The 14598-nt window shown below is 37.6% G+C and overlaps 1 protein-coding gene across 1 annotated transcript in view; it reads left to right on the top strand.

Moving 5' to 3' along the window:
- GPATCH2 (G-patch domain containing 2) overlaps positions 1 to 6685 on the top strand; it is a 128568-nt gene extending 121883 nt beyond the window's left edge. The window contains exon 10 of the mRNA XM_086460738.1: positions 6516 to 6685. Within this exon, the coding sequence (XP_086316864.1) occupies positions 6516 to 6685 (170 nt within the window). The remainder of the gene's footprint in view (positions 1 to 6515) is intronic.
- Positions 6686 to 14598: the final 7913 nt, after the last annotated feature.

The raw sequence follows: 14598 nt of genomic DNA, 5'->3' as shown, positions 1-14598 counted from the left end.
AATTAATCTTCATTTTTTAATTAAGATAGTTTGACAGAAGATAATACTCCAACCACACAGGCACAGAATAGGCAATAGAAGTGGAACTTCATTTCCAGTATCATTACAATCCATCCCAACTTGAGCTGGGGTCCGATAGAGCTACCATGATTTGTGTTGTCCTGATATCAATTTAATCTTCAATCTTTCTGCTGAAATTAACAATAACTGCACTGTCCATTTTGAGAGTATTACTGTGATTTTCAGTGTAAAGTTACTAGTATTTTTGTAAAAGTCAGAGAATGCTTATCGGAAGGGAGGAATTTTGCTGAGTTTCAGGGGTTTTGAGCAGAACTTTGGAATGTTCCCCAGTGAGAACGCTTCTTCCAATATGCCATCCAGTGACAGTGTTTCTGTCAGCATAGACAAGACATAAAACTGACCTCCTTTGGACCCAAGTGAAAAGATGGTCTTGGGCATTCAGGAGTCACCTTGCAGAGGGATAAATGGAAATCTAATAATTCTGACTCTTCCCAACTGATATTAGTAGCAGTAAAGACTGAACGGGCATGAAGTTACACTTTACACACAGGGTACTCCAATAAAGCATGGAAGGAGAAGAGCACCTGCAAATCCATTTCCAAGTGATCTGTGATACTGGGTGACCAGTTGAACCTAAAGTTCAGTGTCTCAGTTTTCATCAATGTGTGGATTTATGTTTATATATGCAGGAGAGTTGAAAATGGATTTAAATCTAGGGTCTATGCTGCAAGAAAGAATGTATTTAGCCGTTCCTTTAATACCCCTTGCAATGAGGCAATAGGAATGAAACTATGGCAGTGCAGACATTAACAAAACTCTGCTGTGGATCCTGGGTAAAACACCTACTGAAGTTACAGCTCTGTCCTCTCTGCTATTTTTATCTCTCTTCTAGCTAGAATAAAATACAATGCAAGCAGACTCACCTGAACTATAATCATTCTAAGGTTACTCTTTAGACACAGTCTTAGATAGCTCACTGTGAGGGATATATGAAAGTCTGTTACAAAAATGCAATGTCAAATATTTAGCTAAGTAATATGGCATTTTCATAACTTTTTTTTTTTTTTTTTTTTTAAGCTATACAGCCGTAGTATACTGAGTTTTGAAAACCACTGCAGGTACTGATTTTAAAAATCATGGTATGGCTGTCAGCTATGCTTATGATGCTGACTGCACAATTATCCAAAGCAGTTTTAAGCATATAAACATCTAGGCAGTCTGATTCCCATTTTGCTAGTTAGAGCGAGCCAAAATAAAAAGATACACTACAGCAATGTATTATTCTGTTTACATTCCTTGTAAAATTGTCTTGTGTATCAGAATCAGCCCCTACTGTTCTGAGCTCATCTGTCTAGTGAGGAGTAAGAAAAGAAAAAGAATAGATGGAATATTAAATGCTTTCAGAAAATGAGGGGGAAAGTGCACTAGCTTTTAAAGTGAAGCAGCATGTATCGTTTCTCCTTCCATTGGCTGTTTATCCAACATCAATACAACACTTTAGGAGCCAAATTACTAAACAAGCTGCCAATTAGGCTTGCAGTCAGCTGGATAGATTAGTGGCTAAGAGAGGCAGATACAAGATTTTCATCTCTTGAGCCAATTACGCAAGTGAATTACCATCCACAATGCTCCTTGGAAGATTTGAGGTAGAAAGACTGACTCTGCTGTGATAGACATAAGTGAGATCCAGGGTAGGGGGTAAGGGTTAGCGGGCCATGTATTGCAAAAATTACCCAAGCAAAAAGAGATCCTTCTAGGAAAGGATTTAAAGGATTTAAGGCTGCTGGGAGCGATAGAAGAGGAAATAATAGTTGTGGTATGCTCTGCAAAGGCATTGCTGTTCTGCTCACAAGTCTTAATCATATAAAAGAAAGATGAAAGGCCAAGACTATATTTATGTACAGTGTCATTTTCTCAGAACTGTTTAAAAACCCGTTTTCTTAACATCAAAAATATTTCAGTCTCCAGAGATGAAATTACTTCAATATGCCTTCATTTGTGTCTTATAACTAAGGGGGGCCAGGGGGCAGATTTTTCGCAAATAAGGGCTATTTAAGAGATTGAACCTAGCTGTATTCTGATTTTCTTCACCCCAATGTAAACCAAACATGCTTGATGTTAGCCTTATCGGGCAATTGGACCATACAAATAAATATTGTCACAATAGTGGTTTATGGGGTCACAGTTCCTTTATTATTCTATAATAAATAACTTAATTGGTGAGATTTTAATTGCTTTAGAAGCATTTCGCAAATAAAGTGGATCTGTCAGATCAAAACTGTGAATAGGCTCATTTGTTTCCTGCTAAGGATGATGTACACTGGTGTAACATTGTTTCTAAAATATGAAGCAAATTTAAAACCTGAACTTTTGCAAGCTGTTGTATCCAAAAATGATTAAACAGATGTGGAGCCTGCAGCAGCATTAGACCTCTGATCTGATTTTAGCTTACAGATGGAATTAAATTAATTCATGGCAATCACTGTAAAATCAAGGGTATGGCACTGAATGCTAGTGTACTGTTTAACCAGGACATACCTGTCTCAACAGCTGTTAAGAAAAAATTACATACCTTTATTTTGCATTAAAACTTGCCTTAGTGCCATCATAAATATCATACCAAAATTAAACAAATGTGATGAGTTTTTTGGTTTTCCTTTCCCAGTTTTGCCTCTTTCTGCTCATGGGTTCCATATTCTGTGTACGTAAGGTCATATGCATAATACGTGTAGACCTTGAAGTGTATCTATTCATATACACAAAGGTTTGAGGATTGGCCCTTTTTTTTTATTTCGGTTGGCAGTATTGCAAAGAGAAGGAACATAAGTGAGGGTATTTGACAGCCTCAGCATTTGCTCCTCACTTGTGTAATGGCAGCCACTTCTACATGCAGACTACTCATCTGGTAGATCAGGAACCAAGTTGTTATGGTTGCTAAAAACATTTTCAGTCTGTAGAAAGAAAAGGCTCTGCACAGGAGGCTTCCTCGTAAATCCTGGAACCCCCCCAAAGCCCCATACAGCAAGGAACTTAGAAAAAAATGTATTCCCACTTTTTTTCCTTAACCTGATTTTGCAGTTATTTTTTGTTGGATGGCGCAATGGGTTGATTTTGCTCTTGCTCCTGGGTGGGTCGAGACCAAACACGTCCCAGAGGTAGCACAGCCGTTTTCAAGCCCGATATGCTTGGACTGTTCTAACAGGCCCTACTGGCTAGTCCAAGAAGTGCCATAGGCGTGAATTAAAAACTGAACTTGAAGATGAATATTGCAAGGACAATTACTCGTTTTAATTAGAAAATAAAAGCCCAAAGCACAGGAATGGGGGTCAGGGGAATAGCACATAGTGTGGTATGATTTTTAAGAGCTCTCTCCTGTCATGCAGTCAATCAGCAATGCAAATTCTTTTTTTTCCCGATTGCTGATTGGTTGTGGAATAGAGGAAAAGGGCAACACCACTGTCCATATTCTTCTGATTCAAGTAAAATATGTTGCATTACAGATAAATTTTTCAAATAATAGATGAGAATTGCAGGAATATTAAAGACAGATATATATAGTATTTACGTAGCACTTCCCTGGCAGTGTTCAAGGCCAGGTTGGATGAGGCTTGGAGCAATCTGGTCTAGTGGAAGGTGTCCCTGCCCCTGGCAGGGGCATTGGAACTAGGTGATCTTTAAGGTCCCTTCCAACCCAGACCATTCTATGATATAAAAAATTACAGTATTGAAAAAGAATGGCCTGCATATATTAAATATTTTTCATAATTAAAATAAAAGCTATCCATATTCACCTCATTTGCCAGAAGGAGTAATTAGTCAATTAGTAATATAGCCAAGTTGCGTGGAGTTATGGTTTTGCCTTATTCTTGCTGCAGTCCAAAGCCTCCAAACACATTACGCTTTGGACAGTGTATGCTGTTTGATTGCTCAAAAGTGGGTTGTGAAGCCAGGTTTATGGTGCTTTCTGCTCTTTTTCTGTTGTATTTTAATCTCGTGATGTATAAGAATGAAACAGAACTCTTCAGGAGAGGTTTCAGTCTTCTAACAGGAGACAGAAAAGTGTGCAGTGGAGGGAAAAGTAGTTATAGTATACATACTAGAAGTACTTACATGTCTGTAAAATCAAAAAGTATTCCAATTATCTTGTCAGGCACAGAAAAAAAACATTGAGCTGCTTCACAAAATATCAAAAATGGAAACATGGGTTTATTAAATAACACATCAGGGTACAGATTGTTCTCTCATATATCTTTTTTGAGAGGTCGCTCTGGCTGTCTTGAGAATTGGAAATCATACAGAACGGTACATCTGTTAACAGGAAGAGGTCTGTGGGGTTTTCCCCAAAATAGACTAACAAAAAAACTGGTTACCTTGTCTCAGGCTATGCCTTGCATACCATTCCAGCAGCGTTGCTGTCTTCGCCCAAGCACCATTATGAGTGGTTTAATATTTCTAATTCTTAGATGTCGTGAAATATACTCGTACCCTTGCTCTTTCCTGCTTGGCAAATCTGTTGGATCTTTCTTCCCTTTTAAGTTTCCCCCTTAATTGCTCCACAGACGTTCGTTGGAACAATGCTCCATTTCTTAGCATTTTTCTGATTTCTTAGCATTTTTTTGTGAAAAGTGGACCAAGACACGCTTCCAGGTTTTTACCTGCAAGGTTTACCAGAACTTTCGTTGAATGGTAGCCTTTTTTCTTTCTCTTTTTTTGAGCTAGAAAGTATAACTAAGAAGGTTGCAAAGCCTGTGTTGTGTATGCCAGGCAGTGTCAGGGTCTCGTCTGTATGAAAATTGCCTCTGCCTGTGGGGGCCTGAAAAGAAAGGAAGTCTTGGACATTGAATTTTGTGCTGGTCAGTTCAAGAGGAACCCTCTGGGGGACTGGAGGCTGCTGACTTAAAAGCCTTTATTTTAAGCCTAGCATTAAGCATAGCTTCAAACCAGTATTAAAGGATGCTTTCTCTCAATGCGTTTCCCTTTTTCTTTGACTCAGGAACTGAGATACTAGGAGGCTGTCTACCTTTTATGTAGCCAGCGTTTTACTGAATATGAACAGATCTATAGTGGATAATGCTGGAGTATTGTAAATTCATCATCACAGTCATCATGAGGTTTTTAATGTGCACCTCTCATTTTGAACTTCTGTTTGTGTATGCCGTTTCCACTGTGGGGCTTTCCTTTTTTGTGTGTGTGTGATAAAAATTAGGCTTTTCAGAAGTGCATGTTCAACTTTTCTTGTGTTCTTGTTTAGGAAGTTAATATAGCGACGAGCCAGCTGCTTGTCAATGGTAAATTCTTGATTGACGACATTATAGTCTCCAAAAACACAAAACATAGTTTACTTCTACAGTATTTTTCAAAAAGTAGCAGGTCAGAATAAATAGGTGGAAGTTAAACAGGTAGTATTTGAAGTTGGGCACATGGTGGGGGTTTTCTTGTTCTGTTGTCAGTGGGCAGGGAGATGTTGAGCAAAACTGAAAACAAAATCCAGTTGCCTACATGCAACTGCTTGTGTTAGTTCAAAAACTTCAGCCCTTTTTAAAATTGTTTGTGTGGTATAACTTAATAAGGTTTAATGCAGATTCTTGAAATAAATATAATTTGTGTCCCCCATGCAAGACAGTTATATATGCGAAGGCTTATCCATGCCTCTTCTCCAAACTCTAGCTTGAGGAATTTGGTTGATGAGGGGGAAAAGCCAGCTTTGTTACTTGACTTCACTTTTTTTTTTTGTGATGCATTCATGGAAAAAATGATCTGTTATTAAGAAAATGAGTCTGTTATATTAAAATTTGCAATCCTGACAATCCTTTCTGCAGTATGTGTGCAGCTTTTCTCAGGGATCTTGATGGTATGGAGAGAAAAGTGTAAACAACACTTAATGGCATTGCAAATACCAAAAGTAAACTTGGATGTATCAAATCCTTCTTACAATGTTCAGTAAAAGAGAAACTGAGTGAAGGTATAGCTGAATTTCAGAATAGTAGACCACTTGTCTGTGCTGTTTCTGTAATAGCTGTAATTGTTTGATCAGAAATTACTGTGTTTTATTGAAAGAGATCTGAGCATTGATAAATATTGCTAAGAATGGAAAGTGGTCACATTCCTATGATGTGCCTTGGCTTAGTAACCGTATGGGTTAAGAAATTCAGGTAATCTTGCCACCGGTGTGTTGGTAGACTTGTGCAGGTGATGCATGTTCTTTGAGACTAAAAAATCCACTGTATTAGAATATAAAAGATCTGTGACAATATTTGTCATACTTAAAAACTGAGTGAGTCTTTAAAAGCATAAAAAAATAAAGCAAAGCGCAAGACTGTATTATTTAGAATCATACGCAGTCAGGAGGTCAACATGTGCAAAGACAGCCTGTTCTAGCAACCTATTAGATGAATTAGGAGAATAAGAAGGTTTAAAGCTTTAAAGGAGATTATCCTGCTCTTCTCCACATGGCAGGCAGTGCTGATTAATGCTGTGTGTTTCTTTAATCTCAGGGTTTGTAGGTGAAAACACCCAACCAATCCCAGAAAACAACATTGGAAACAGAATGCTTCAGAGTATGGGCTGGACACCTGGCACGGGCCTCGGACCAGACGGCAAAGGGATAGCAGAGCCAATACGAGCCATCCAGAGACCAAAAGGACTCGGACTTGGATTTAGCTGACAGAAATGCACTCTGGCTGCCTGATAAAAATAAAGCTCAAAATTAATTTAAAAGACAAGAAAAGCAAAAAAAGATGTGGCAAACTTATGTTATTTGTTGTGATCAACAAATCCAGTTATTATTCTCTCAAAGATCACTGAAGTCAATGTGCTTCACATTAGCTACACCAGCTGCAAGGTACAGCCACAGTGACAGAACCGGCATCCGAGTCTAACTTTATAATGGTGCTAAAATGTACAAAAACTTCTACTTTTTTATTTTCTGTGGTCTTAAAGTTTGTATTAAGCATAAAATTGAGTATTTTAACTTTTTTTCATTAAAGCTTCCGACACATCAGGTTTTAGTATATAAGCAAATTTTTTTTTTTTAAGTATAATTTCATCTCAAAAGTCTTAATAAGATTTGTCGAGGAAAGTGGAATTTTTTATAGCTGTTGTGTTTTCCCCCTTTTCAGACAAAGTTTCCAAACCTGGTATTTCTAGTGTTTAACACTATTTGAGGATAAGCTGTGATTTTGCCCGGAACATATACACGTTTCCCACTGGAAAGTGATTTGGTATGCCACTTTGTATAAGAGCATGAAAAATGGCTTTGTTGTCATAGGAATGCCATTCCAACACCGTTATCTGGCAATGCATCACTGTCTTCCACATTCAAGCTCAAAAGTAAAGCTTTTATACTTGTTTTTACATTTACAGGATTATCTTTTTTCAGCAAGTATTTTAAAAAGTTAAAGTTTGCTCTGACTTTGGATTTCCCTTTATATTAATAATCCTCAGTGTTTCCACATTTAAGAATAGTTTGAGCTTTGAACCAGGAAATTGTATTTTAAAGATGCCTGTCTTTCAGTGTTTATATGCTGGGTTTTGGCATATTTTAAACAATACAGTGTTCAACATCATGTTATTGTTTGGTTTGTGATCGTGCTGATGCCAATGAACCACAACCTTTAGGGATCATGAACAGAAAAAGGGCAAGGAAAAGCAGGATTAGGATGGAGGAAAGGAAGGGAAAATATACTTTGATGGCGTCTTGCAAATCTAAGCTAGCAATTTAAAATCAAGAGGGATCATTAAGTGTTTTAATCAGTATCCTAATGTATCTAATGTCAGCAGAAGCAATTTCATTAAGCACCCAACCAATCAAGCTCCAAGGCTACTTATTGGTCCTGCAATATAAAACAAATTCCACTTTAAAATTAAATGATAGGGCTGAAGAAAACTGTTGTTCAGATGGACTAAGGAGAAAATCCTGCCTTCCTCCTCACCCACCCCTGTACGTAGCTGGCAATATCTACCCTGACTGCAGAGGGAACAGGATTTTTTTTTCTTCAAGAGGAGGATCTCTCCCTTCCTCTGGTCCCAAACTGCAGAGAAAAATACTTACTTCCAGATGCTTGCGTAGATATTTCCTTAGAATAAAAAGGGCACAGCTTCCTTCATGTGACTGTGAAATATAGTGATGAATTTTAAGAAGCATTTTTATTACTTTTCTTTTTCTCTCAACTTCACCCATTTTTCCAGAAGAATAATACTAAGAAAAGAAGTAGCAGCTTTATAGCATTGAATTTGCTTAAAACAAACGTTCGTGCTTTCCACTGTGAGTACTGTCAGTTTGGGAACATTGTTTCACCATCACATAGCGTAGAGTAAAAGGTTAGTACCTGGTGTCCTTTTCATGATAGCTGAATGCACATGTTCTCTGTGTTTCAGGAGAACTGTTTATTGTTGTTTAAATACTTGATATGCTTTTTGAAATGATAACAAATTTTAAACAGAAGTGGGATTTGTAATCAACACGTACTTTTTATTGGAAAGTTTTGTGGCATAGCATAATGTCAGTTTGCCGCTTCAAATATCTCTTTCTAACTAAACTGAGTCAAATACATTCCATATCCAAAGAATTTCAGGGCAACATAATTGCAAAGGGCTGAGAGCCTGGAATTCTGCAGCTAGCAGAGGTGCCCACTTGTATAAGTGTTATTTACAATAATGAATTTATGTGGCATGCTCCCACTCTTTCAGTGCTGTGTGCTACTGAGAGCAAGTGAATTCTAAAGACCTCTTTGTATTGTATACCGCGAGCAAAAATTCCTGACAATAATTTTCAACATGTGAATTGTGAAAGTGAATCTTTAAGTTCTGATTGTTCTAGCTCTATTTGCAAAACTGTAAAGGAATATTCATCCTCTGTTAAAATTCCATTGCTTTGCTTTGGTTACAACGCCTATGTATCTTGGGCTGGAAGTTCTAAGTATGGCACGTATAACTTTTGTTTGAAGTATTTCTGTGCAATTTACTGTAGCAGTAGTTCCTCAAGAAATCAGTCTGCAGCTCCAAAAGTACTTGAAAATGTTTCCTATTTTAAAAAGATAAGAGGGAAATAATGGATACCTGTTGAGAGAAAGCCTTTTTAGCCCATTCAACTCTCTATTCATCCATTCTTACAGATACAGTGAAGCAGCCGCAACCTAGTAAACAACCAAAATTGAAGAACTACTTAGTCTGATTGGAAATCTTACAACTTTTTGTTTTACAACAGTCTGTTATTAAGAAACTGTTAGACACTAAGATTAGTCAAACTGATTTTGATCTAGAGATAGATACACTTTGTTTTCCAGCAGGTATTCTCATAGATGCCACAGCTGACAGTCAACTTTATCCGTTAGAAGCTGTAGAACAAGGTGATTTATTAAAATATTTTAATGTACTGTTTTGAGATACTCTTTTTGTTGCAGTAAAATTCCCGTTCTGACTCACACTATCATTTCATTTCTGTTTTTTGCACATCTCACAGGAGGGGTTTTAAAGATACTCCAGTAGTGTGGTTGTGCGCAGTTAAAACTAGTGTTAAGAAACAAAACAAAAATTAATTGTACTTTTTTTCTTTTTGAAGCCGTTGCAATGTTAGTTGGCTTTGAAACAAGTTGAAGTACTTGGATTTATTGGTTTTTTTCTTCAGGTCTTTCCCATACCTAACTTGCAATCATACTATGATATCTGCTATGAAAAAGCTGTCTCACATTATTTTAAAATACATATACAAGTATTTTCAGATAATAATTCTTAATGGCTGTGACACTGAAGGTTTTTTTTGCCTACATACATAAATATGGGATCATCTTGTATCTAGAAGTTACCATCCATCACTTGCCGGATTCTTTCCATTTAGGGGTTTGATTAATCAGTAGCTCAGCTGTTACCATAATACTCTTCCTCTGCAGAATGTTTAGCGAAGAGGAGAGACATGTATTATCAGCATTGCGTTTTGCTACATGTTCCGTGATGTCTCAAAGTTCTGTGAATTGAGCCATTAACTGTTAATAAAAGAACCCCATGAGCAGTATCTCATTTTTAAATAAGTATTTGTCAAAGTCAGAGAAGCATTATCAATATGCTCATTTTAACAAGTTTGTCCCTGCATTTGTCTTTCTGCAATTAGGTCAATAATGGGTGTAGAATGGCAGTAAATAGCTAAATAGTGTGTATAGAACGCTTTGCTTTAATAATACAAACGCAAGATGAAATAAAATAAAGAGACTCCATTCTTCCTGGGTTTTGTATGTTCTTTTCCTTAAACTGCCCTTTTCAATAGCGTTTTTATTGCACAGGTGAGTACAGAACCATGCTATTTCAGAAAATATAATTAAGTTTGCTAATATCTTGTACCAGGCAGATGCATATTATGCTAAAGCTATTATGCTACCTTCTATGTACCTTTCTATTAGTACTTCTTTTGTAGATTACTGTTGTCCAGCTGAAAAGGTTACACCACAACGTCAGGAAATGCCTTGTTTAAGAAGTGTGCAGTACTCTTGTTATCATATTCTTCTAAGACATTTAAATACAAGTTCTCTTCACTCTTTAAGTATGTGTATACTTTGATAACTGTGACAGGACCTTGTGCTTTCTCTTCAAACAGTTCTCCAAAACCATTCCTCCAAGGAGAACTCACACAACCTTTGTTTTACTTTCCCTCTCCCCACACTCCCAGGGCAGTTTCAGTAAAGTCATATCAGACATGGGGATCCCTTCCCTCTGACTCTGAAGTCAAGAGACTTTTTAATTAGACTTTCATCCCTAGCAGAGTCCCTAGCGATTGCATAACCGAGTTACCCACGATAGGGTCCCATACCTAAGGGCAGTGTGTGTGTTCAGTCTGAAAAAACACATTCCGAATTACTACTTTGTTGACCTGTAGTCCAACTGTAAAGCTAATGTAAAATGTTAAAAGAGAAAATGGCATTTTTAAATATGGTTTTGCTTTGAATTCTCCCTGGTTTTATTGTGGTCAAGTGGGGTTTTTTTACAAGCATAGTATTTAAGAATGGGATTTTTTTAATATTTTTTTTAATGACCTCTCTTTACCAGAAAAAGTCTTGGAGGAGGTGCAGCAATTTCCGCATGGGTGTTCTGCTTGTCTCAAATTGGGGTTTTTGCTATTAAAAAAAAAAAAACCAAACAAAAAACTATGTAAAAACTTTACTGACATAGATTGATATAAGCTGTATCTACTATCTACTGAGCTATAAAATAGTTTGCCCAGTAAAATGATCAACAAACTTTTTAATGTAAGTGTGCTTTAAGTTGTTGTGGAAAACTTTAAAAAAGCAATGAAGTTTCATGACTGACTGATAGTAGGTAACCCTAGTGGAAATATTTGGGCTTCCTATGATTCTTTTCTCCTGTCCTACAATAAAACAGATATTGGAAGTATTTTGACCATGATGGTATATTGCTTGTATTTGAATATTCAATCCTTAAGTAAAAGGCTGAAAATCACCAAGATTCTGTAAACTTGATCTCCTGCACCTGTGAGAACTGTGATTATTAACACCTATGAAAAGTGGTGTGAGCTACTATGCGGTATTCCATCTAGAGAAAGTTGTGATTTTGGCCTGACTGCTTATAGCATTGCTATGATGAGTTTAAGTATCGGGGAGTCTGACTTTGAAACTGAATATGAGTCATTGGTGTCTGAGGAACGTGTGTTTTATCGTAATATATTTACACTGATTAAATATGCAAGGTTATTAAAATATTATGTTTCAGAATATTTGATCATAGATATGCTCAGTTTAGTTGTGCCTTGTTGTCTTTAATCCTTCATATTTGTCTATTTTTCTGAAAAAGTGTAACCCTATATATGTTTTCAGTGATAATATCCACTGTTTTCCCTCCTAAAGTGCAGTCTCATGTATGTGCTAAGTGATGCCACTCAAGATTTTCTATCATGTCTACTAGTCTAGTGAAGTTGATTTTCAGTACCTCCCTAGGCTGGTTTTCTGAATGGCCTACTGTTGCCTGCGTCAGTTGTTGTAAGAGATTTTGACATTAAAAACTTGACATTTCTTTGGCCTGAGCAGGCTGTTGTGTTGGCCCCTCTCTTCGCTGTGGCCCCAAGCCGATGAAGACTGGAAGATATGTAATACTTTATCCATATAAATATCTCCATTGCCTTCAAGATGTGAAGTACTACATAGGTCTAAAAATAAACAAGCATGCAAGTGTTTGCAGATTGGGGCCTTAACTTCCTTCCCTGTGGAAGATATGGGTCCTAAATTTTCCATGGCATCAGAGTTCCCACGGAGCCCTGGAGTCAGCTGCCCCTTTGCTGGATCGTGCCAGCCCATCTTCAGCATTGACTTTCTTTAGAGCATCTGTTTGGGTTCTGTAACTCACAGGTTGGCTTGTGGTTAGCGTCAGTCTGTCTATCCTTTCAGTAGCAGGTGGGGTACATCCCAGCCGTGCAGGGAGTCAGGGTGCTGTTTCAACCTAGAATCTCTCCATTTTGCACAGCTCGAAATAACACACAACAAACTGCTCGCACCGGCTTGTCTGGGCCACAGTCAGCACCATCGGGCAGTCAGTCTAGTGCCGAGTAGTTGATTCTGTATGTGTTATGTAGACTTTCATTCCAGTAGAGTAACAAGAAAAAGGGGAAGAGAAAACTATAAAATGTTTTCAGTTCAGAAAGGATATAGCAGAAAAGTGAGAACTGTAGATAACAGAAGGGATCTAAATCACTATATGAGGCTATGATACAATGACAAATTTGAAATCTCTTAAATTTGGGGGCAGATGAGTAAGGAAAAACAGGCATCAGAAGTATGCAGAAGGAAAATGTAAATGTTCCAAGTGTTATTTTCTGTAATTGACAAAAAACGTGTCACAGTCAAAGTGTTTGGCAAAACAGACTCAACATCTTTGACCCACCTTTGAAGGATGCTGGCAGTTTTAGTACCTGAGGTAAGTTGAACTTCTCATGCATCTACTGCTTTGAATCCTTCAGACTTTCTCAGTGAGTCATCTCAGTCAGCTTATTCTACACTGGTCCACTCTCAAACTTCCTCCATCATCTTCTCAAGCATCTCATGTTGTTGGTGCTGGACTTTGGATTGCTCCCTGCTTCTCCATTTCCATGAGTTATATTTTGTGCTTTAATGAACTGTGGGGTTTTTTAATTCAACTTCCTCAGACATTGTCTATTACATGGTTTCAATGCATTATCCTGTAAGGTAGATTTAAGTGGTGCAAGGAGATTCTTTGAAGAGTTGGAACAAATGGGGTTTGGTTTTTCCTTCCATAAAATGTTTCTGCGTTTAGATCCTTGATTTCTTTGGAGGCCCTTACTGCTGTTCACCATACTCAAACTGGTTTCTCTCGTGCACAAACTTGGCTGTTTTCTTACAGAATATTGTGGTGGAGGGCACAAGAATTCTTCTGGTTTGCAAGTAGGCAAAATTTCATTTTTGTGATTTCGGTTCAAGTCTTTCAGGAGTTAGGTTTGAATTCCACATGTGTTGTGTTCTTTCTTTCAAAATGTTCTGGGTTACCTCAAACATCTAGATGTTCTACCATTTGTGAAGAAAGTGGAGCATTTATCTAAAATTTTCTAAATGCCAAACTAAGTACATGTGACACTGGCCCTCCTGTCCTGTAGTAATAGAAATGATCTACAACATAAACCATGCATATGTAAGTACAGTTACTACAAGATGTAAAAATTTCTGAACAATAATATTCAGTATTCTCACTCAGTGATGCTCAGTTAATTTGGATTAAACTCAAATAGTTCCAGTATCTGAGGGAACACTTTATTAGTCTGTTACAGATTTCTTTTTTATATGCCATGGTAAGCCTTATTACTGAAATAGATTTTGAGAGTGAACCAATAATAATTTTAAGGGTTTTCTTAATGTGATGTAAATAATAAGTAACACAATTACCAGGTTGCCTTTGTACTCATTGTAGTGTGTAAGTTGATTTATTTTTCGTCTTCTTTTTGTCAGTGAGCATATGAATGCTAGTGAATTACAGTTCTTATTAACTGAATTCAGGCAATTTCTACCCATTATCCACAAAAATAGATCAGCTGCTAAACAGTAGCTCTTGGCCAGGAATTCGATAGAACAAGAAGTCTGGGCAGGAATGCTGCCGTTTGCAAAAGCGTTGGAACAGAGAATAATTTACCATCTAGGGAATGCTCTCACTTTTCAACCTCTCTGCTGTACCTACCTGCAGTTTTCCCATTAGGCATAGGGTTTTCCATGGTGAGGGTTCATGGAGAAACAGTGTAGGGATTCAAACCTGCAAATTGTTGTCTCAGCATTTGATACTTGCCCGTTATACTTGTTTATTGCTAACATTGGGAGGTGTTCCTCCCATAGCTGCGTTCTCTTTTGAACATCCAGGGCCATCGATAAACATCCTGAAGGCCTTGAAAGCTACTCAGGGCACCTGGAGAGCTGGTAACAGAGGCACTTCGCACTGCATAGGCAGCCTCTGATTGTGACTCCCCCTCTCTGGCTTGGATTTAGTAGAATAAAATCTGAATTTGCACCGTGGTGTGCCAAATTCATGTCTTCAAAGGAAAAAAATCCACTCCTTACAATCAAGCTACTGTCGTACGCG

The sequence above is a fragment of the Leptosomus discolor genome, chromosome 2, assembly GCF_034619465.1.
Source record: "Leptosomus discolor isolate bLepDis1 chromosome 2, bLepDis1.hap2, whole genome shotgun sequence".
NCBI classification, from domain to species: domain Eukaryota; kingdom Metazoa; phylum Chordata; class Aves; order Leptosomiformes; family Leptosomidae; genus Leptosomus; species Leptosomus discolor.
Note: the sequence above shows the minus strand (reverse complement) of the source record. Positions and strands in the feature narration are given on the sequence as shown.